General features: G+C 46.9%; 1 protein-coding gene across 1 annotated transcript in view; it reads left to right on the top strand.

Moving 5' to 3' along the window:
- smpd3 (sphingomyelin phosphodiesterase 3) overlaps positions 1-24174 on the top strand; it is a 39812-nt gene that overhangs the window by 7695 nt on the left and 7943 nt on the right. Inside the window, exons 2-8 of the mRNA XM_060061115.1 lie at positions 8685-9528; positions 10577-10828; positions 11283-11479; positions 11570-12339; positions 18396-18471; positions 22339-22500; positions 22981-23070. Coding sequence (XP_059917098.1) covers positions 9227-9528; positions 10577-10828; positions 11283-11479; positions 11570-12339; positions 18396-18471; positions 22339-22500; positions 22981-23070 — 1849 coding nt within the window. The 5' untranslated portion in view covers positions 8685-9226. The remainder of the gene's footprint in view (positions 1-8684; positions 9529-10576; positions 10829-11282; positions 11480-11569; positions 12340-18395; positions 18472-22338; positions 22501-22980; positions 23071-24174) is intronic.

The following is a 24174-nucleotide window of genomic DNA, read 5'->3' as shown; positions in this document are numbered from 1 at the left end:
GTCAGTTTTGGACAACAGTGCTTGAAAAAGTCAGCTTGGAGCTGAGAGGAAGGCAGTTCTACTGTGTTTTCATTTCAATCAGACTTCTGCGTGATGCTGTATTTATAAATAGATGCTCTCTCTGTCTGTCTCTCTCTCGCCCTCTCTCTCTTGCCCTCCCTCTCGCCCTCTCACTCCGCTCTTTCTCTCTCTCGCCCTCTCTCTCTCTCTCTCTCTTGCCCTCTCTCTCGCCCTCTCTCTCTCTAGCCCTCTCTAAGCGAAGTCGAGACCAAATTGTGTGTAGGAAGGAAGCGCGACAAGCAATTATTTCGACCTAAGCAAAAAAAATATTTCTTAGTGCTTTGCACTTTGAAAAAAAAATTGAGAAAATAAGTAGTACAGTACACACATGGCTTTCAGTGAGACTTATTGGCCACTTCTCTAGAAAATACATTCCTCATGTTTCATGGATGCCTCAATGTAATACAACCACGTGTTGGTCTTTAGACTTGTTGACTGCTTGAGTCGTTGATTAGTTACTGACTTAAATCTGTCTTTGTCTCTGTTTGTCATAACTGGGATCACATTCGAGAATGCAGAAAATATCTGAATGACTGGTATTATCACGATGGAAGAAACTCATTATTAGGGTTTGATTGTAAAGATTATACAATTTCTGAACTGTTTAATATAATACTTGCTATACTTCTTCTACTGATAGTATATTGCCGACATAAAAAAGCAGATTGGACTGCTCAATGTTCTTGCTATGTCTGTGTTGTGACATCAGAACAAGTAGTTGTACCAAATATAGGACAAATCAATGCTAGACAATCATAGCAGCATCCGGTCTCATGGTAAACACAGCACTGAACATTGTAGTGGTGGCCAGGATGTGTTTGTATAGGCGTATGTGCGTACTGATTTGTTTAGTTTTGGGAGGGAGGGGATACTGTTGTGTGTCCCTGTGTTAACTATCTATTTGTGAGCACTGTGCACTATTTGGTCACACACACACACACACACACACACACACACACACACACACACACACACACACACACACACACACACACACACACACACACACACACACACACACACACACACACACACACACACACACACACACACACACACACACACACACATACACAAGATCACACACACATGCATTCACTCACACAAACAAATACACACACTCATGTATTTATTTTCCTCCTGGCCTGCATGTCCCATCATGTAGATATTGAGTAGGTTGATGAGATGGGCCCCGGTACATTAGTTTTACAATATTGATCCAGTGAAACCGGGTGGTCTAGATTACTCAGAGTGTAAAGTGCAGCAGCCACACTCATACACTGTTGGATATAAGAAAACCACATACACTATACACTGAGTAGATGGCTGCTCTGATTCCATAGGCGTAGAAACCAAAGGTGCTGTTGTGGTCATTTTGAGTCATGGTTATTTCAGCTAAAACTGAGCATGGCAAGTAGCAGCGTTACTGTAGTATGCACACGTCCCGCCTCATGTCTAACTCGCAGTCAGTCGGCTGAGAGAGGCCTCTGCTGGGACAGGCCTTTAAGCTGTGTCTGGGTGTTCACACAGCTAAAAGGCCATCATGGTTTTAGGATTAAAAGTATTAAAATATTCTTAATATATTCTCTAATATTCTAGGATAACTAGATCTTTGACCAATTTGTTCTATACCATCATAGCAAACCAGCAGGCATGGTTATATTCACATTTTGTTGATAATCAGACTTGAAAGGATTCATTTTGAGTTTGCTCAAGGGATCACTGGTTTGCGGCAGCTCAGCAGGTGAACGCGCTAGTGTTCTAACCATGTGTCGAGATCCAGGTTCCATCCTCACCTGCGGCCCTATGTGATGTCATTCCCCGTCTCTCCATCAACCCGCCCTACCGTCTATCTGCACTGTCTTGGGTGTTGTGAGAGGTGCACTATGTTAATGTATGTGTGCACAGTGCAGTTGTGCGTGTGCACAGAGCAGTTGTGCGTGTGCACAGAGCAGTTGTGTGTGTGCACAGTGCTAATGTGCGTGTGCACAGTGCTAATGTGCGTGCGCACAGTGCTAATGTGCGTGTTGCAGTAGGGGGGCCCTTTGATATATATCGTTCAAACAAAAGCATTTGGGGCCACCCAATATCAGCTCTAATTATTAAAGCAAATTCACATTTTATGTAAACCTTTATTGATTGATATATTGTTTTTCAAGGTTACTGGCCCTTGTAATCCAGTGAAGGTGCTGCACCACTGCTGGATGAATTTAGGGGAACCCTGCATTCATATGTTGGGGTTTGACCCTAGGGCCGGCCCCTCTAACATAGTATCGGATGTTTATTACTGACTACTGACGCTCTTGTTTTGTAAATGCATGGTAGAGGACCACTTGATGTTAGCCTGTGTCATCACTGTGTGCGTGTGTGTGTGTGTGTGTGTGTGTGTGTGTGTGTGCGCGTGTGCATTTGTGTTTGATGTATGTTGCCTCACACTGTCATCACAATCTAAGTTTCCATAAGTACATCATGTCTTAAAGATCCCATGGCATGAAAATGTCACTTTATGAGGTTTTTTAACATTAATATGAGTTCCCCAAGCCTGACTATGGTTCCCCGGTAGCTAGAAATGGCGTTAGGTGTAAAACGAGCACTAGTTCGTGTTACCTCCCCTTCTCTGCTTTGCTCGCCCAGAGAATTTGCCCCGCCAATGAGACAATGAGCTACGACTGTTGTACACTTCTTTGTTATTTGGATAACCGTTCCGCTATTTCCACACCGAGACTCGTAGTGGGGGTTATCTCAGCCATGGTTGAGAAGGAATTGGGGGGAAAGGAACTTTGCCTTTGACTCCCTGAAGTACATGAACCGCGAGGCACCACCGCCGCGAGGCACCACCGCAGTGATGCACGCTGCCCGCTTGCGAGGCGGTGGTGCCTCGTCAGCGGGCAACCCGACGCAGTCGTTTGAGATTCATAATATCGTCTGGAGGCGCACACAGGCAAAACAAGCCTTTACATTTGCCATATTAACGCAATGTACGCCACATTTACGTACTGCGGTACACCTCTGTAACCGCACTTACGTGTACCGTTACACCCTATTATATATAGAGCTCCAGGACTCCCGCCAGAACACCCAGAGTGTTCTAGAATATTCACAGAACAGGGCTAAAGGCTGTGAGCGCCTCGCCATTGCAATACATCCACTGTAAACAGAGCGCATAGTACCGTGGCTGCAAGCTGCTCAGGGCCACACCCCCACCCTCCTCCTTGACCCGCCTCTCTCCTCCTCATTTGCATTAAAGCTACAGACACCGAAACGGCACGTTCGGGGAAAGCTCAATGTGCGACTGGCTCCTAGTGGCTGTAATTCTGCACCACGGCTGAATTTTAGGGAACGTCTTCAAATACTGTGTTAGGGGCCCACTAATATCTATATTAAAGCATCCATAAAGTAGCATGCCATGGGACCGTTAAGCACTATGTATTCTATGCATATGCTCTTGCATTAAGAACAAACATTAAGTACACTCACATGAGTTTATGCAAATACTTTACTGTGCGTGGCTGCTAGCTAATACATGAACCAACAGCCTACTAATTTGTGCCCAAACAACATCCACACACACACACACACACACACACACACACACACACACACACACACACACACACACACACACACACACACACACACACACACACACACACACACACACACACACACACACACACACACACACACACACAGCCACATTGCCTCAGGGGATGGTTCCCCTAATAATTCAGACAGACAGTATTGATCGGGCTGAGAGGGAGAAATGCTCTGGGAAAATGTCACTGGCTATAATTCCCGAACTGCCACAGTCGTTTATCAAGGCCTTCTTCATCAATACACTTGGTCCTAATGACTGGTTGCATCCAGTGCTGTATGTGAACATTTGATAATAAGTGTGTATGTGAGTCGTTTGAGATGTGGACATTTCACCCCTGCCCTAAGATTTATTGAATTGCTGATAAAAATGGATGCGTTTAACACATCCCTGAGACAAATAAATAATCTAGAAGTACCCTCAAAGGATAAATAATACACATATTCCCGTTATATACAGTGTATAAATAATGGAAATTTGCAGCTCTCTAAATGAATCACAAATTCAAAGCAGTAATTAATAACAGAAAAGTGAGCATTAAAACGACTTGCACGACAACAAACAGTTACACCCATTTCTGCGAGATAAAAACATGCGACCCCCATCCGTGAAAGATAAAAAAAAAAGGCTACTGCAAAGCCTAACCCATTCAAACACAGCTTTGCCCGAAATCTCCCACCACACAATGTATGCCTTTCCTTGTGTAACGATAAACGGAACGACACTACGGCCGTTCCATCCAGGGCATAACATCACGTGACTTATAGGACTGATCGTAAGTGATATGTGAAAGGATTTATTCATAGATGCATGCTTCCAAATTCAAGTTTAAGATTGAACTAATGTCTCTCAGTCTAATGTCTAACCTTACCGTGTATTCTCTAAATCAAAAATAAACAGCGTAAATGAAGACCAAATTATATTAATTCTCATTCGTTCATGGTCTGACACGGAGAAAGGCGAGCTTGGAGGTGTCCTCGTGGCGTCAGCCCTCGTACACGTGTAACATCAACGCACTGGTAGTCACTGGTAGTCACTGGTAGTCACATGGTAGTCACATGGTAGTCACATGTAGTCACTGGTAGTCACTGGTAGTCACATGGTAGTCACTGGTAGTCACTGGTAGTCACATGGTAGTCACTGGTAGTCACATGGTAGTCACTGGTAGTCACATGGTAGTCACTGGTAGTCACATGGTAGTCACTGGTAGTCACATGGTAGTCACTGGTAGTCACATGGTAGTCGAACTACCATCTGGTAGTTGTACAGATACATGGTGGCAACTCCCTCCCCATCTTTCTCATAGACACTGTGATCTCTCCCCAACATGCACCCTGTCCTGATCAATCCATATTTGTGTGTGTGTATTCTCTCTCCTAGTCCCAAATGGGTTGATATGAATTATGCAATGTGTACTTCCATAAATAGACGCATTACATACACCAACTCAAAAAGTGTTCGCTTTGTGGGGAGATTTTTATTTTTTTCTTCTCAATGTAAAAGGTTAACAATATACCCCTTTCTAACATAATTGACATACATGTCCAAGCAGAACTGACAGAAATGACACCATATGATGTTTGATTTTATAAACAAGAAAATATGATGGTCTGCATAATTTACGCTCCCTCTAACTGACTCACCGTGAACCACCTTGTTACCGAAACAAAGTATTCTCTCCCTCCATCTCCCTCTCTCTCCGCTCTCTCTTGGTCCATTCATTTCATAAATGAACATTGAACACCCAATGCACCGTCGCCACATTACTGTCCCAGCCCTGGCTATATTCGGTCTATTAATAATACAAGGCATTACCCTGATGCAGGCCTCGCAGGCCCCAGGAAGCAAGAGGACAAGGACAGCGTCGCCCAATGGATGGCCGCAATGACAAACTGTGAGCATCATTGGACATGGGGTCCATGAGTCTGTCAGAATGGGAGACATGCAGCCGTCCAACCAAGAGGATTGGCAGACTGCGTTCGGTCCAGCAGAGATCCGGGTCTGATTGTCTGTCTGGTTTCATGAAGAAGCTAAGAGATGCATTTACCCAAAAACGGGAGGTAAAGACACGTGAGGACGTGAGGCATTGGCAATAATTATTCAGCTCTCAAAAATTATTTGTTGGTGAAAGATACCAAGGAAATGGTTACCGTGTTCAGACACTGCAACAGTATACTCTTTGGTATGCCAAAAGTTGACTATGTATGCTAGGCTATAATTACTATATGATTTACTGCGTATATATGAATCAATTAACTAGAGTTTCTCTATTGAAGCATGTTATATATGTGTAAGAGCCAGGTGGATGGAGACTCACTGAATTTGTGGCCTTATGCCATTGTCATATGTGATGCATATTTATGAAGTCCTTCATACATCATGCATCCCTCTACTTGATCGTTTCCAGGAGCAACATCCGATTACCAAAGTACTATATTCTCATCCCCTGCCACTCATTTGAAGGAATCAAAGTACTGCAATTTCTAAAAGGTGAAGCCTGCACATAGACCACAATAGAAATATAAGAGATCATTCTCATCTACCTAAATGTATGTATATTATTGTTTGCCTGCTTCCTGATTTCAATGGTGCCTCGTCTGTGCCATGTTAACGAATGTACATAATTAATCCCAGATTGGAGAGTAGGAGCTGAAGTGTTGAACGTAATAACAGTAAAAAAAAACAGCCTGCACAGTAAAAGCTGGATGTCGCTTCGCATGGACGACACAACCGTCTCCCTTAAATGGTGTGCAGCTGAATGGGAAGCAGCGGATGTGGTAGTAGTACATTGCCAGTATATGCACTTCTTTTTTTACACCGGAACATCAATCCCAAAACTCGCCTACACATGCTTTCAGATTCACGAGCTGCGATCAATCAGGCTTTGCCCCGGCGCTCCCATCACTCACTTTAATGAGGAGTGTGAGTCAAGGAAAACGAAAAAAGAGATGGTTTGGCAGGAGAACATTTTGAGTTGTTGATTGAGCTCTGTATGGGACACCCTTACCCAGGGGGACGAGGAGTAGCAATATGAATTAACCTGGGGAGAGGGAAGATAGGGAAGCTGAGGAGAGAAAATTCGAAATTTTTCACAGACAAAAGGTTCAACTGTTGACAGAAACCAATTCTCTCTTTTAAAGGGAAGAAACTAGTTCACAACAATAGCTCTTGGCTTCACCAACACACAGCTCGTAACCTGCAATCCGGCCTACTGGCCCCGACTGGAGCTCGCCTCCCCTCTTTTTTCTCCAGGCTTTAGTTGGAGAGTCGCCTCAGGCGCGATCCCAACCCAGGTGAAGTCGGGGAGGGGCGAACATAGAGAGTGAGACAAGAGAGAGAGAAGCAGACACAGCTGCACACAGCACTATGGCTGTAGCAGACACTCTTCAAGGTTTTGGGCTCATTCCACCAGAGCCCTTTTGAAAGTGTGAATCAGCTCTGTGCCATTGCAGGCTACCATTTATTATGTCTGCACAGACTCTGCAATAGAACGGCAAAGGAGTATTTCAAGTCACAGACATTTGGCCCCTGATTCATTTGACATTTGCCAACATAAAGCTGAAGATGACGGATGAGATAGTGACCTGTGGTCCTCCACACATCCAGAAACACAGACGGACACGCACTCACGGACACACAAACATGCACACGCACGCGCACACACGCACAAAAGGTTAGAGCAATCTTGAACTGTATCCCTGTTCACTGCTGTTTAGCCTCATTTCGCTCCCCATTCTCGTCATTTCCTTCTTTCATAACAGACAGAAGGCTTCTGAAAGGAGGGCTCAAAATGTGCATACTAATGTTTATTTGAATAGTGTGGTGTGGTGGTGATGCACACATGTGAAGGATTAGCCCTAATTTGTTTGGCTCACCATCCCTGTTTATGATTATACTGTCCATATGGTGCGTCTTGTGCAGCAACAACTTGCGACATGACGCTTGGCCCGTACGATGTGACTTATGTGTTAATTAGTGGGAAACGATTAGGATAGCACTGTTGTTGTCGTTGTTTTTGGATCTCTTAATGCTGCCGTCTTGAATTTCCTTTAGGCCCACAGGGGTTATGTTGAGGTCAATGCTCTCTTTCTGCCCATCTGCTCCAATGAATGAATGATCATTAATTCATGGCAGCCGGATTGATTCGCTTTCCTCTCCCCTGTAGCGAGCCTGAAATAAGAGCCAGTTTGAAAAGCATTTAAGAACTGTAACTAGTTGGCCTGTCCCTGGAAAGAGGGGAGACGGAGGCCGGATGAATGGACAGACACCAGGCTGGTTAACCCAGAGCGCCACATGGCTCTGGCTCAATTTGTTATTTTTGATCTGTTATCAAAAATAACAAATGTTTAATTCGCTTTTTCTAAAGTTCCTTGGAGGAACAGACTCCCACTTGTGCTATGGCCAATATTCTACTGAGCAACAGTGTTGTACAAAAGTTTGGTTTCCAAACAGTTTCTTGACTCAAGGAGGAAATAGGTTGTATTTTTAGATAGAAGGTGCATAATTTAAATGATAATTTGAAATGAGCTTGCTATAGTTTGACTTCTTTTTGGGAGGCAGGTTTGGTTTTATTTACGGGCATACAGCTGCTGAAATGTATCTAATCAACATATATTGTACTGACGATTTCTAGGTAAATGAATTAAATCGATTTAGTTTCAGTAATCAATAAGGACACAAATTCTTAAGCAGTTCAAAGTAGTTTGGCTGTATAAATTCAATTAATCAAAGAAAATATCCAACATGGACAGCTTAATGAGCTGTCAATAGTTCACTAAATGATGTACTGATCTAAATGATTACCACATCCCTTTGAAGTTGCTTACAGCATTCCAAGGAGTTGCAAACATGAAGTAGACTATTTTGGTTTTTATGGATATCAGATGAAACACACGTTGCAGAACATATATCTTTCGTCAGCCTTTCAATTTCCACTTCCTGCCTTCCTGCCTTTGCTAACTGTGTCTCCTCCCTCTCTTCCCTGTTCCAACCTCCTCCTCTCCCCGTCCTCCCTCTGTCTTTCCACCAGGGCTCCTTTGGAGTGGGGATGCTGGATATCGATATACTCCTGGTGTCCGCGTGGAAGCTCTTTTAAACACAAACTCAAGCCATTCCCCTTCGCTATGGCAACATCCCCGCCTGAGAATGGCCTTCCCTCACCTTCCCCCAGGCAGACTCACTGCTAGGGAGAGGCCGGGACGGAGAGCTGAAACCCCAGGGCTGCCCCGCTAAAATCTCCCAAAACATGTATGGTACCTTCCTTGGCTCCACGGGGGGAGGGTCTACATGCATTCTATTCTATTTATTTATTTTTATTTATTTACTTACCAATCCACAGTCCATTCATAAACAAAGCTGCGCCGATTCAAACGAGTGTTGATGTGTGCGCGTGCGGCTGACGTGTGCGAGGCGAGGCAGAGTTGACGAAGAAAGTAAACTAAACCAAGCGGGGGGGGGAAAAAAAAACCAGGAAGAAGGAGAATTAAAGCGGTGGGGGAGGGGTCGAGGAACACTGAAGTAGACGGCAGAGACAAAAGGGCGAGCAAGTAAGAGAGCGAGCGAGAGAAAGCGATGGTCCTCTACACCACCCCGTATCCCAGTGCCTGCCTGCACTTCCTCGATGGCCTCTCCTGGAGCCTGGTGTTCCCCTGCTATTGGCTGCTGGACCGCCTCCTGGCGTCGTGCGTGGCCACGTCGCTGGAGAAGCGCCGGCGCTCCCAGGACCCCTGCTCCTTCCTGGGCCTGTGCGTGCTGGCCTCCGTGCCCCTCTACCTGCTCTTCTTCCTGCTGTCGCTGCCCTTTGGCCTGCTGGGCTTTCTCCTGTGGGCCCCCCTGCAGGCTGTCCGACAGCCCTACCTCTACACCTACAGCAGGTCAGTGTCCCGTTAGCCCCACCTCTACGCCTACAGCAGGTCAGTGTCCCGTTAGCCCCACCTCTACGCCTACAGCAGGTCAGTGTCCCGTTAGCCCCACCTCTACACCTACAGCAGGTCAGTGTCCCGTTAGCCCCACCTCTACGCCTACAGCAGGTCAGTGTCCCGTTAGCCCCACCTCTACGCCTACAGCAGGTCAGTGTCCCGTTAGCCCCACCTCTACACCTACAGCAGGTCAGTGTCCCGTTAGCCCCACCTCTACACCTACAGCAGGTCAGTGTCCCGTTAGCCCCACCTCTACGCCTACAGCAGGTCAGTGTCCCGTTAGCCCCACCTCTACGCCTACAGCAGGTCAGTGTCCCGTTAGCCCCACCTCTACGCCTACAGCAGGTCAGTGTCCCGTTAGCCCCACCTCTACGCCTACAGCAGGTCAGTGTCCCGTTAGCCCCACCTCTACGCCTACAGCAGGTCAGTGTCCCGTTAGCCCCACCTCTACGCCTACAGCAGGTCAGTGTCCCGTTAGCCCCACCTCTACGCCTACAGCAGGTCAGTGTCCCGTTAGCCCCACCTCTACGCCTACAGCAGGTCAGTGTCCCGTTAGCCCCACCTCTACGCCTACAGCAGGTCAGTGTCCCGTTAGCCCCACCTCTACGCCTACAGCAGGTCAGTGTCCCGTTAGCCCCACCTCTACGCCTACTGCAGGTCAGTGTCACAGCCCTATACAGTAGATCTGTATCACTCAATCCACACCAGCGACAGGATTTCGTTTGACTATGAGTCAAGAAGGTCTATCTATATGGACCATTACTGTGCATTTTCAAATAAACATGCGACGAATATTACATTTCCAAATGGAAATTGGTCTCACTAACCCAAAAGGTAGCATAACCTGAGGAGTTTGTGTTGGTATAAAAAACGACGACTACTGTACAAGAAGTGTGCTTCGATTAGGAATGATCTTGTATCAGCGAGTTACTGTATATGGCGATATGTGATGCTTAGCTTACACCCTCATGAATGACTCCTGACCTCCCCCTGCGCCCTGAAGGCCGGACAAACACCAGGCGGAGCAGGGGGCGGCGGGGCCCGGGGGAGCCGGCTCGGCCGAGTGGAGGCCCCAGGGAAGGAGCTTCTGCTTCTGCAGTGCCAACGTGTGCCTGCTGCCCGACGCCCTGGCCCGGTTCAACAACCTGACCGACACCCAGAGCAGGGCCCGCGAGGTGGGCCGCAGGATCCGCAACGGGGCCAGCCGGCCCCAGATCAAGATCTACATCGACTCGCCCACCAACACCTCCATCAGGTAAGGAGGAGCTGCTCCAGCTCCCAGATGGACGGGTATCAAATAAAAAGAGTTGAAAATAGTTATAAATAAGTATTTCACCTTTGATCAAGCTTTGCTGAGAGGACTGACTTATTATTTCCCTGACCGACTTATTTATTACATTATACATTTGAGTTATTCCAAAGGTCAGGGGTGGGTTTTTATTGCATTCAATTAAATCGCTACACAATCTAATTCTAATTAGCGAGAGAGAGAGAGAGTGGAGCTTGCCATTGAATTCATTTGGTTTGGTGATTTGTTGGAATAAAATCTCCATGCTCTTGATCCTGGATGGCACGTTAAAGGCTCCCTCCGTTCCCCGAGTGTCCCCGAGTATTCCCAGCTTTAATTTCTAACTTTGTCTTACTGTGTCGGTGTGTGTTTTCCGTGTGCATGCTCTGTGACCCACTCCTTGGCTCGGTGTAAACATCAGCGCGGCCTCCTTTAGCAGCCTGGCCGCGGGGTTCCGGCGAACCTCCTCTCTGGACCAACGCCCGGAGCCGACCCACATCACCAACGGCCCCACGGACCCCGAAGCCGAGCCCCCCACCCATGAGTGCCCGGCCCATCCATCAGGCGCCGCCGACTGCCCCCTCCACCAGGGCCCGTCAGACTGCCCGCTCCACCAGGGCCCGTCAGACTGCCCCCTCCACCAGGGCCCGTCAGACTGCCCGCTCCACCAGGGCCCGTCAGACTGCCCCCTCCACCAGGGCCCGTCAGACTGCCCGCTCCACTCGGAAGGTGCGGACGGCTCGACCCCCTGCCCGCTCCACTCCGCCGGGGGGGGCGACGGCGGCGGCGGCGGCTCCGATTGCCCCATGCACAGCGCCGGAGGGACCTCCCGCTGCGCGGTGCACTCCCCGGGGGGGGCCCAAGGCAGCCCGGGGCACCACGACTGTCCCATGCACGGCGACGCCAAACCGACCTCCGACTGCCCGCTCCACAACCCGGGGGTCCAGATCAGCATCAGCGCCCCGGAGCCGGACCCCCAGGACGAGGAGGGCGACGCGGAGTCGGGGAACCCCCGCGGCCAGGACGGGGCGGGGGACACCGGCAGCATGGGCGAGTCCTACACCCGCTACCACGCGGCCGGGGACGCAGGGGGGGCGTACTCCAACAACACCCTCTCCCACGTGCCGCGCACCTCCATCTTCAAGCGGCCCGGCGGGCGCAAGCGGCGCCACGGGGACGACGGCTTCGACCACGACGTCTCCGCCTTCTTCCCCGCCAACCTGGACTTCCTGGCGCTGCAGGAGGTGTTCGACCACGGGTCCACCACGCGGCTCCGGCAGCAGCTCCACCGCTACTTCCCGTACGTGCTGAGCGACGTGGGCCGCTACGGCTGGAAGGGCTGCTGCTCCAGCTTCAAGTTCCTCAACAGCGGGCTGATGCTGGCCAGCCGCTACCCCATCCTGGACGCCCGCTTCCAGTGCTACCCCAACGGCAGAGGGGAGGACGCGCTGGCCTCCAAGGGAGCCCTGTTTGCCAAGGTCAGATCCAAGTTTTGTTTCGGTTCTCTCTCCATGTGGCACTCTGGTATACTCTTCCCCGTTGGGAATGCGTGTCCTCACCTTTAAGCCCATATGAAGGAGCCTTGGACAGCTATTTTTAACTCATTTTTAGGACCACTGCTGATAAGGTTACTGCCAGACGAAACAAGTGCTCAAAAGTTTAATTTTCCAACAATCCAATGTCCTGATTTTGTACATTGCAGTCTCTTACTATGCGGCAGTAACTTTCATAAAGCGTCTGGGTTAACGAGGGCTTGATATTACCAATAGCAATTAAAATATTTCCGAGCAAACATGATATCGCAATCCAAAATATTTCTTAACACAAGAGCACATTTGATTAATGCAAGACAGCCCTGATGTTGGTTCTCTTCCAAGATGGCCAGTGGGAACATTTTCTTGTATGAGCAATGGACTAAATTTCTTCTTTGGCAGGGTAGGGCAATTTCTCTTTGTCTGTTAAATAATGCACTCTCCCTGTCTGTGTTATGAACTATTCCCAAGCCAAGCCTCTCTGCATTCTGCATTGTGTTAACACCATGAAAGAACGCATACCGCATAGATGAGGTGTGCGTGTTTTGTTTATATCTACATACGTGTGTGTGTGTGTGTGTGCGTGTGTGTGTGGGGGCGTGAGTGAGCACGTATTGACTGGATTGAATCCAGATGCAGCTGGGAGGAATGAGAAGCTTGGCTGCCCAATACATAGTACATGTTTGTGGCATTCATGATCTCTACCATCACCGTGCAACACAGATGTGTAATAATGTGACCTAAATGTTCATGGGCCTAGTTGGCATGCTTGTCACACATGATGTTACAGTGATGTCAGACCGCGCACTCCCTTTGGCCTGCTGTTTACACCTCGTTCACCCGTTACACCTCACAGTCCTACAGTCACGTCGTCCCCGGCATCAGGTTGACCTCCTGCCAGCTCCCGTCTCCTTTTTCCGATGCGACTTCATTTAAGCATCATCCTGTCAGGCTCAGCTACTGCCGAGTCCAATGGGAAACCTGGCCACCGTCCAATTATGTAGCGGCAACATGTGTCGTTATCGGAGTTCAGCGCACACTTAATACTATTCTGAGACTCTGATCCAAATGTTGTCGCATACTGAGCAGGGCTAGCTTAATGTCTGGCGAAGTGCTGTCTGCTAGGGAAGAGACAGACTGTGTGTGTGTGTGTGTGTGTGTGTGTGTGTGTGTGTGTGTGTGTGTGTGTGTGTGTGTGTGTGTGTGTGTGTGTGTGTGTGTGTGTGTGTGTGTGTGTGTGTGTGTGTGTGTGTGTGTGTGTGGTAGTCTACACCACCTGATGGATGATGGTCATGTCCATGTTGCCCGGTACTGTCCCGGCGCTCCCTTGCCCGTTGGTGGGTCAGGGCTTGAGGGAGAGAGAGGGAGAGAGAGGGGGAGAGAGGGAGGGGAGAGAGAGAGTTCTCTGTGGATACTCAGCAGTTCTTCCCACGCTCAAGCTCCCAACACACACACACACGCACGCTTATTTGGCAGTCATAGATCTTCTTTGATCCATCCCAAGTTCAGCCTTCTCCTCCGGCAAGCAGCCATCTCTGTTCTGTAGCATCGAGCAGAGACTGAACACAAAGAACAGTCACTGCCCCTGGAAGAGGTTTTTATTTATGTTGGGATATAACCGTTGCTTTCGGTTTGTGGTGAGATGCTGCCCTGTGAAGCTCCGACACTTTGTTTTCACCCACCAGTTGTCTTTTTGTGTCGTAAGAAATGTTTGCTCTGTATGTGGTTCAACAGAGCAGAGACAATCAGAATCAAGAGAAAACGCTGAGAGAGAAGAAGAAAAGCAGCAAGAGACACACACACATAAAGAAAGAGAGAGAGAGGAAGAGAGAGAAAGGTAGACACTAGTGAAAGACAGATCTTTAGAGAGTGCCAGTGAGAAAATTAATTAAAACATTTTTTCCCAAAGGGCGAACCAGTGCTGGCTCAGTAATTAAGGCTTTTCGATCCCAACATTTATCCCTTATTATAATTATTTCTATTATAACTAGTGTGTGTGTGTGTGTGTGTGTGTGTGTGTGTGTGTGTGTGTGTGTGTGTGTGTGTGTGTGTGTGTGTGTGTGTGTGTGTGTGTGTGTGTGTGTGTGTGTGTGTGTGTGTGTGTGTGTGTGTGTGTGTGTGTGCTAGCAAATAATGCTAGTAAATATATTTTCCACTCTATTATTAAGTAGCTCCGAACTGTGCCAGTCTAGAGTTGAGTCTGAATCAGATTTAACCCTGAAATGAAGGCCTTAATTGACAACAAAAAGAGGCTACTTCCAGCTATTCAACTAATAGTTTTCATGGTTCTTTGTATGCCAAAGTTCAACTGGGTACGAGTCCCTCTGTAAGGTATTTTTCAAACTGCTCGTCCCAGCTGGCTGTGGTTTTGCTTGAACCTCTACTATTTTATATTTTATAAATACATTAAATATGTTTGTGTGTTTGTGTTTCAATGAAGAAACTCTATGCTGCGGTTAGGCCAAATCAACACACACACACACAGACACAGACACAGACACACACACAACACACACACACACGCACGCACGCACGTGCGCGCGCGCACACACACACACACACACACACCGGCCAAATGTTCCCTAAGGTCCAATGTCAGTTTCGGGGTCCTCACACACCTATTGAAGCATGGACAAACCTGTAAAATATTCAATACTCGGCGCAGCAGAGGACAGAGGATGGACAAGAGGGGGGATGATATCTAAAGGGATGCAAGCAACAGGGAGGAATGGCATAAGAGGCCGAGTTGGCACTAGAGAGAGAAAGAGAGAAACGTTATCATGAGTAGCAACATAACTAAGAACTGTATTTGACTGATTGCTTTGTGTCAGTTTGGACAGTTAATGATTGAACTACTGGAATTTGTTGGATTTGTTGGTTCTGGTCGGAACAGGGAGAAATGTTTACACAAACCCCCAGTGCACAAAGCTTTGACATGACTTGAGGATGTCAATGGAAATGTTGCCGTGTTGTTGTTGGGTTGCATTGCGGTACGTTGTGTTGTGTAATGTCGTGTCATGGATCTGGTATCCAGCGTCCAGTAGAGCCCAACCAGGCCCCATGCAGCCTGTCTGACATAAAGGTAAAGTCCATCTATCACCAGCTAACTGAATTACAAGAACCCATTCCATGGCTGTAGCATACAGCCTTTGTTAAAGTGGGGTCACTGAACTTTGCATTTGGCACCACAGCCATCTAATGAGGCCAGTGCTTTATTGCTGCTCTCTGCATTTTTCTTTAAGATGTCCGTGCAGTTGGCCTGCCAAAACAGTAATCCCATTATCTCAATCAATGTCCATTTGACCAAGTAAAATTCCCTTAGACAATAAAATGCCTCTATCCACAAGCTGATCTGCTATGTTGACAAGTGTGTCATCTTCCATGATGAAGCTTATTAAACAGTGTAAACAGTACATATTGCTAAAATAACAACGAGGCAGCTGGGCTATAACCAATTTGAAGTCTTGTTGTGTCAATCTGGAGGATTAATAATATGTTAGACACCAACTGGCAGTGACTCAAACTGGTAGCCATCAAAATATCTCGCAGTATAATTACATGTTCCTTCCCCTGCGATCCAAGTTATTTGAGCTCTCTGCATGTGTTCGTGCATATGTTTGTGTTTGTCCATGTGTGTGCACTGTAATTCAATGTTTACACGGGTCAATCCTCAAATTGCACATCTCCCAAAGTACTGTTTAAACTCCCACAAAGGATCCTTTAGTTTATTTAAAACTAGTTCCTGGTAAGAACATTTTCCTCTGGCCCTTTTTTCCATGTGTGTGCGTCCATCTGTTCGTCCCCATTTAGCTGTGGTTGTACTCCACCCAAAAGGCCGGCCACTTCCCACCAGCCGGTGTTTATCCCTACCTCTGTCTGTCCTCCTCTGTATGTTCAACCCTGTATCCACCCACATCTTCTGGTTCCTACTAGGAGGTCCTTTGATTGAGAGCCTCTGGTTGAATGTGAGGCTGTAGGACATAGCACTCTAGAGCTACTGACGCCCAGGCTGTACAGCTGTACAGGATGCAGACATCAGCAAAGTGGAAGGATGTCACTTTTTCGGTCTTGTTTAATCCGACGCCCCACATTATTATTGGCCGTGACGTACATAGCGATGGAGATGATACACAACGGATAATACTTTTCTCTCCACTTCTCTCTCGCTGCACTTGTTATCAGTCAGAATCCGATTGCTTGTGTGAAAGTGTCTGCCGGTGACTCACTCAACCTAAATCCCCTCTTTGAAAAATACCATCCAACTGATGATTCCCTGGTAGCTGAGTGTAGTTGGACGGCCAACACAAGTATGTCACAGTATTTAATTGGTGTCCTGTGTGACTCACTCTCCCTGGCCAGAGATGGCCATGGTGGGTGCTTTCTGGAGAACAGACTTTGGTTGATTTTTAATTAGATAAGTTACTGGTGCCTGGCTAGTGGACTGTGTGATGCTGTAATCCTACTAGAGCCGTGGCTAACTCTCACTCAATTCCATTGGCGAGCAGAGACCAGCGAAAAGGGCGGTTTCTAAATGAAGTCGTTTTTTCTCTCTTGTTTTTCTTTCTTGTTGCCAACATGTTCACAAGTGTTTGTTTGATAATCAAAATTTCAACACCTGGGGTCTCATTTATAAAACTGTGCGTGGGATCGTTACTAAAAGTGTATGTACGCCCAAAAGCCAAGTTTTGCGTGCGCCAAAAAATATTCAGACTTATAAAACCCTGCGTACGCACACCGTACGCAATCTTTGCTTTATAAATCACAGAGTGCCTACAAGTGTGCGCAGCTGAATCAGCTTCACGTGCCGCCCTGTACACGCCCCTTTGTAACCATAAATGGTCAATGCAAATGACCTCATGAATGCGATCTGCATATAAAACAGACTCAGATGCAAGTATTATGTCTTGTCAGAAACAATGGCAGAAGGACTGAGAAAAGCAAAAAAGCGAAATTTCACGGAGGTTGAAGTGGAGACACTTGTGGGTGAGATGGAGGCTCGAAAAGTAGTTTTGTTTGGCGGTCATGGGATTGGGATCGCCAACAACAAAAAGCAGAGTGAGTGGCAATATGTTGCTGCAGCAGTGAACTCTGTCAGTAGCACGGAGTGCACAGTCCCAGAATTAAAAAAGAAGTGGTCTGACATAAAGGTACATCTTTTTATGTACCAATAAATCGTTATGGTCCCTAAAGACCCTCTCCCTCCGAATCCTGCCATTTGCATGGTCCGCCAGAAGTGCCATATACTGCAGCATTAACCACGGCGCTCACCTCTGTATTTATAGGGTTACGTAATAAGACTGACCGAGAACACCTTGGATAATCAGTTTGTAATCACCCACTTAAAATGTTCTTGAACATAACCCCTTTTTAATGCCTGATTTGTCATGAAAAGCATCAAGAGTAACGGACAACGATTGTGATGAGGAGTGTGGCTTGGTTTTCCACACTTGGGATTTAATTGATATTTGATTATGTGTTTACAGTGTCACATAAAAATATTATGTTATTGACACATGTTGGACAGATGCTTTATTCCATGCAGTCGCGCCGTCAGTGGACAGTAGCCTATGGCGTGACGGGATTAATTATAGAGAATTTCTTTTTATTTCTATTCTAAGGAGATGTTTCTGGAGTTATAACTGAGAAATAACGCAGTTGACTTAAATTATTCTGATTACATAGATTTAACGCATGATACGGGTTGAAATTAAATTCATGAAGGGCGATGATAAAACATAATCGTTCTTCTCACTCTACAATTCTTCTGTCTGACTTCAGTTCACCACCACACCATCTGTGTCGCCAATTCTCCTTTTCCTCCAAACCATGCGTACGCATGGGTCAGTTTGCTTAGGGCTGCGCACATTCTCCCGTCAAGTTGGTTTTTTATAGATCACAACCTTGGCGTGGAAAGTCACGTACGGTTATAAATGGGACCCCTGGTCTGTACAATTGTATTGAGTGTATTGAAAAATGTGATGTTTGTTTCTGATGTCTCACAGGTACAGGTGGGCACCTCTCACCAGGACCAAAGGGTGGTGGGGTACCTCACCTCTACACATCTCCACGCCATAGAAGGTACCTTTCGGACGATCTCTCTTTCTTTCTCTCTCACCCTCGCTCTCACTCCCGCCTTCTCTCTAGCCCAGGGTCACTCCGGCTCGCCTGGATAAAAACGTACAAGTGTCCAAACCCAGAATGGGGGGGCATTGTTGTTCCGTCCTACAGCCAACAGCGGGGGGTAGTAGCAGAGGTGACTGGTGGTCCGTGTAAAAAGGAGGAACAGGCATTGCGGGGACCAGGGGGATGTTTCGATGACATAATGTGTGCAAATTGGGACTGATACATCTCTCAAGATGAAACAGACGTCTCCGTCCACAGCGTCTTTGTCCAGCGCACCTCTCTGCCGGGAACCGCTCCCTGATTCTCCTCAACGTGTTCCTGATCGCACAAACATGTTGCTTGCACGAATCGACCAGTGTCACAGCAACTTGGCTTGTGTTCGAAGAGTGGTATAAATGTGCAAGGCTAGAAAAAGCAACGCAGCATTTAGTTCTCCCTCCATTATTGTCAGAAGGCGATGGCGCTGCCCTGTTGTGCTCCACGTTGCGCCTCTGATTCCGGTATGCTTTGTACAAGCTCAAAAGGGGCCGGTGTCCTTTGGTTCTGTGTAAAAAAAACAAAACAATCCCATAATAATGACAGGTGTGGGAATATTGCTGTCCCTATCGCTCTCTCTGTCTCTGTCTCTCTCTCTCTCTCTCGTTCTCTCGTTCTCTCGTTCTCTCTCTCTCGTTCTCTCGTTCTCTCGTTCTCTCGTTTTCTCTCTTTCTCTCTTTCTCTCGTGCTCTTGTTTTCGTTCTCTTTCTCTCTTCTTTGGGCACAAATCTACCCTCAGACTTATGCAAAGAGACAGAACCTCAATTAATGAAAGTAAGCGTAACTTGAATCGTTTAAAGCAAGGACAGGAACATGCACACAAGGCCAAATGTATATTGCCCTATCTGCACACAAAAACAACATAGAGCAGACAAAGCTGCTTGCTCAAGCAGTCTAAAATGTATTGATACGGCATTGCTGCTGGCAGCAGAAGCAAGCTCATGCCATGTTTATATCGGAGCAATCCATCTCAGCCTGCATTGTGTGTGTGTGTGTGTGTGTGTGTGTGTGTGTGTGTGTGTGTGTGTGTGTGTGTGTGTGTGTGTGTGTGTGTGTGTGTGTGTGTGTGTGTGTGTGTGTGTGTGTGTGTGTGTGTGTGTGTGTGTGTGTGTGTGTGTGTTGCCGTTTGTATGTGTGTGTGTGTGGGGGTTTGTGAGTGTGTGACTGTAGAGTATCTTGATGCTCCTCCCTAGCCAGAGAAGAAAAGCCAGATCATAAGATAAATGACCAAATCAACGCCCCTGAGCACTGGCCTCGTGTTCCCATAGCGACCAGCTCAAGCTGTTGGAGGCGTCACAGCCCTATTTAAAGCCCCCGGTCGATGCTCCCCTCATTTTTTTACCCGAGACCACGTCTCTAACCCACCTCCCGAGCTATTTCTGTGCCCTCCTCCTACGCTCCAGTGACTCTGTTGGCGTGGTTCTAAAAATAGGAGTACATGGGCTATTTATGATCCATCAAAGTAACAGGGGGTAAGGGGCATAGGCAAGGGAGAGAGCGGGACAGAGAGGGGGAGATGGAGAGGGGTGGGGGTGACTGGGAGAGATAAAGAGAGCAACCTCATTCTTGTATGGCTGAAATTCCTTTTTGCCTTTGTGAGTGCCCCGACTATGTCCTGGTGACGTATAACATCATCAACACCAAACAGGTTTGGTTTGCCTGCTATTATTGGCCATTTCTAAAGGTTACTGATATACGAGTCAACGCTAAGGTATACAGTATGCGTAATATTGACTTTGCTTTGTAGAGGATCAAACACATGGCCCACACGCATGACAAACACAGACACATACACATAGCCACCGACACACACTTTGAGCTTATCGCACTGGAGATGAAGTGGAGAGCCATGCCAGCTTAATCCCATGCCACATACACCCTCTCCTCTACAATGCTGTTTCTCTTTCACACTTCCTCACCCACTCTCTTTTGGCCCTATTTTAACCGTCTGAAACGCAAGTGAGAACCGCAAGCGCAAGTAGCTTTGTGGGCGGTTCTATAGCGATGTTGCTGTTTTACCGGCGCAAAAATGACTCTTGCGCCCAAGAGTCTTTTTTTTTTTGGTTTGGGCGTAACGTGCAATAAACCGATGAGAGTGCCAGCTCCCATCCACTTTAGGAGCCATGAGCGCATTTGAATCTGACGAGTTGATATTTTGATGATGAGACAGATGCACATGAATTTCAAACTTCAAATGGCTCAGTTTATGGCCAAATAATATGGCCTAATTCACACATGGAATAAGGTTTTCTTCCACAGCTTCAGAAATTCCTGAAATAAATGTTGGCAAAGAAAACCTAACACACATATGATATGCAGTAACTGTGGTTCTATTTAATGATATACATAATACATTATAAACATTGTTTCTTATCAGTGTTGTATGCATTATCGTTATCGACTTGTGTTCCTAATATGCATGTGTCCCCCCGTTAATATACATTGCCATGGACTGTATTATGCGTTACGTGTTTAGTTTGCGTGTGTTTAAACAGATGGACGCACACACGCGCGCCCGCATTCATTAATTATTTTACGCATACACACACGTGCGCCCGCATTCATTCATTCTTTTTAACACTCTCGCGGTAAAACAATGTTTTCTCACGATCAAATACTCATTAATCCTAAAAGTTATGGGCATGTACACGATGCCTGTGTCAAGAAAATATGTGTTTGCTGTACGGTGTTTGCAGATGCATTGATTTAAAAGTACAACTTATTACCGCTGTAACAGCTGTTCCATCCAAAATAATTTACCAAGAATGTGTGGCTAGGTAGATGAGGGAAGCAAAGTGTATGCGCGAGGTGCACAAGCAACATTATGCATGCGCCCTTAAAATAGCATCTGAACAACGCGCCACTGACTTTAAACCAGGTATTTCCTGGTTTGTAGCAAAAATAGCACCAGGGAACGTTTGCGCCAGAACACGCCTCCTCCTTTCGCCTAACCGCCCCTTGGGGTGCAAGAGACATTCCCTAATTTACTGACGTGTGGCGCAGGAGGGAAAAGAACACTCTGCGCCAGTTGCAAACTAGAAACGACACATGCGCCAGTGGGAAAGTAAATTGCGCCGGATGCAAGATAGGGCCCTTAATCTCGCTCATTCTCTCTCATCTGCTTTACCCTCTTGTTCTACTTCTGTTATCACCCATTGGCAAACTCGCAGTACTCTCTCTCTCTCTCTCTCTCTCTCTCTCTCTCTCTCTCTCTCTCTCTCTCTCTCTCTCTCTCTCTCTCTCTCTCTCTCTCTCTCTCTCTCTCTCTCTCTCTCTCTCTCTCTCTCTCTCTCTCTCTCTCTCTCTCTCTCGTTTAGATGATCCTTTCCTTATCTGCACTTCCTCCATTACTTCCATTCAAGTATTTAATATCTCATTATTCGGTTTTATCTGCCCTGAACACTCTAATTTTCTCTTAAGCACTTTCAGCTTCTTACTCATCTAATCTCGCTCTATTTTTACCTCTCTAAGATCTCCTATCTTCTTTTTTCTATTTGGAATTGATCAAACTGGGAGACAAAATGTGTTTTTGTGTGTTTGTATGTGTTCATAATTTGATCCTCTCTCTCTCCAGACCTATACAACAACCTACACACACACACACGCACGCACGCACACACACACACACACACACACACACACACACACACACACACACACACACACACACACACACACACACACACACACACACACACACACACACACACACACACACACACACACACACACACACACGCACACAGGCGCGCGTGCTGACGTGTGTCTGTCCTGTGCGTCCCTCAGGCGATGCGTCGGTGCGCTGCGAGCAGCTCGATCTCCTGCTCCAGTGGGGGGCGGAGTTTCGGCAGTCCTCGTTTCGCTCAGGGGAGGGGGAGAAAGTTCTGGAAGACCTGGTGGCTTTTGACGTCATCATGGGGGACCTGAACTTTGACAACTGCTCTTCAGGTAGTAGCCAGCCAGAACACCCAGGCTCCTCACTGTATGATGGCATAACGATCGTTGTACAAAAGTTAGTTCCAAACAAGTGATTTGATTGGACGAGGCATTCTATGAGTGCTGATATACAACTGCACTGGGAATTAGCACTATACATGTATTGTGTGCCTTGACAGGGGTTGCTAATAACCGTTAATTACATTGACAATCATAAGTGATTTATATTAACTCCTCAGAATCACAAATGCCCCCAAAGAGATAATAAAAAATAAATAAAAAATACATGATACAAAGCAGCTCAATAGAAGTAAATGTATTTTTCTCAAAGGCGTGTGTGTGTGTGTGTGTGTGTGTGTGTGTGTGTGTGTGTGTGTGTGTGTGTGTGTGTGTGTGTGTGTGTGTGTGTGTGTGTGTGTGTGTGTGTGTGTGTGTGTGTGTGTGTGTGTGTGTGTGTGTGTGTGTGTGTGCGCGTGCGTTTGTGTCTTCCAGAGGACAAGTTGGAGCAGCAGCACGCCCTCTTCACTCAGTACAAGGACCCCTGTCGCCTGGGGCCCGGAGAGGACAAACCATGGGCCCTGGGTAAGTGTGATCAAGGCTTTACTGGAGGCTAAGCACGCGTTAACTGCGTTGACGCACCTCCTACACCTCTAAATAGAGTTTATGCAACTTAAAAATTTGCTAGGGTGTTTGTTTTACCGACCGTAGTAAATTCAAAGTAGCGTGGCATTATCAATCAGTATTTAGGGTGTCTGTGGCCAAACGCATCGTCTCTTGCGGCAGCCGGGTTTGCGACAGAGCCGTAGAATTTAGTTCACTCTTATTAGCTAACTCTATCCGTCAACGGTGGACTAGCCCGCTTTTCTTAGTTTCAAATGTTGTTTTGCAGCGGTGAGGCATTGATGCAGGAATCATGGAGATCACAGAGAGAGGAAGGAACGGAGTGAGGGCAAACTGAGAGAGGAGGAACATTGAGGGGAGAGACAGAGGGAGGACAAATGGAGAGAGAAGAGACGGAGAGGAGGAACAGATAGAGAGACAGGTGAAAGACGGTGAGAGGAGAGACAGAAAGGGTCTCTCCTCTTTTAGGCGGTTTATTCCAGGACGTAATACAGCGAGATACAGACTTAGGTTGAATAATCTATAATGGACGCAGATGAGGAGCAGTTTCGAGACGTGTTCCTTGGCTGTCGATCCCTCTTCTCACCGACCCAAAGGGTTGGGGCGAGTATTATATTAAAGAAAACGTGAAGGACAAGAGAACAGATGCACTCTCACCCTTGATAAGGTTTATGGCCCTGGCTAAGTCCCAGACGACCAGGTTGGTTCATCCTTGTTGAGACATAACAAATGGCGGAATGTTGGAAATAACACCTTGTATCAGTGTGAGAGGCACTGGCCTGTTCCTATAGACTAGATATGGGAGAAAAGCATCTTCAAAGAAGAGACAGAGAAGGGAAACAGAGAGAGGACAAACAGACGGACCTGAGCCACAATGTGTAAACTGCTGCTGCTCCTACAGTTTTTACAATATATAGACATATGTCACTTGATTGAAATATCTAAGCGATGTGATCTATAAGGCTTTAAGTTTAATAATTTTGTCAGGAGTCATGCTCCCCACCCATATACATTGCGAAATATTCAGACTTGTAATCTAGATGCAATTCTTAATTTCACAATTTG

This window comes from Gadus macrocephalus, chromosome 9 (genome assembly GCF_031168955.1).
Source record: "Gadus macrocephalus chromosome 9, ASM3116895v1".
NCBI classification, from domain to species: Eukaryota; Metazoa; Chordata; class Actinopteri; order Gadiformes; family Gadidae; genus Gadus; species Gadus macrocephalus.
The sequence above is the reverse complement of the archived record's forward strand: the minus strand, read 5'-3'. Positions and strand labels throughout refer to the sequence as shown.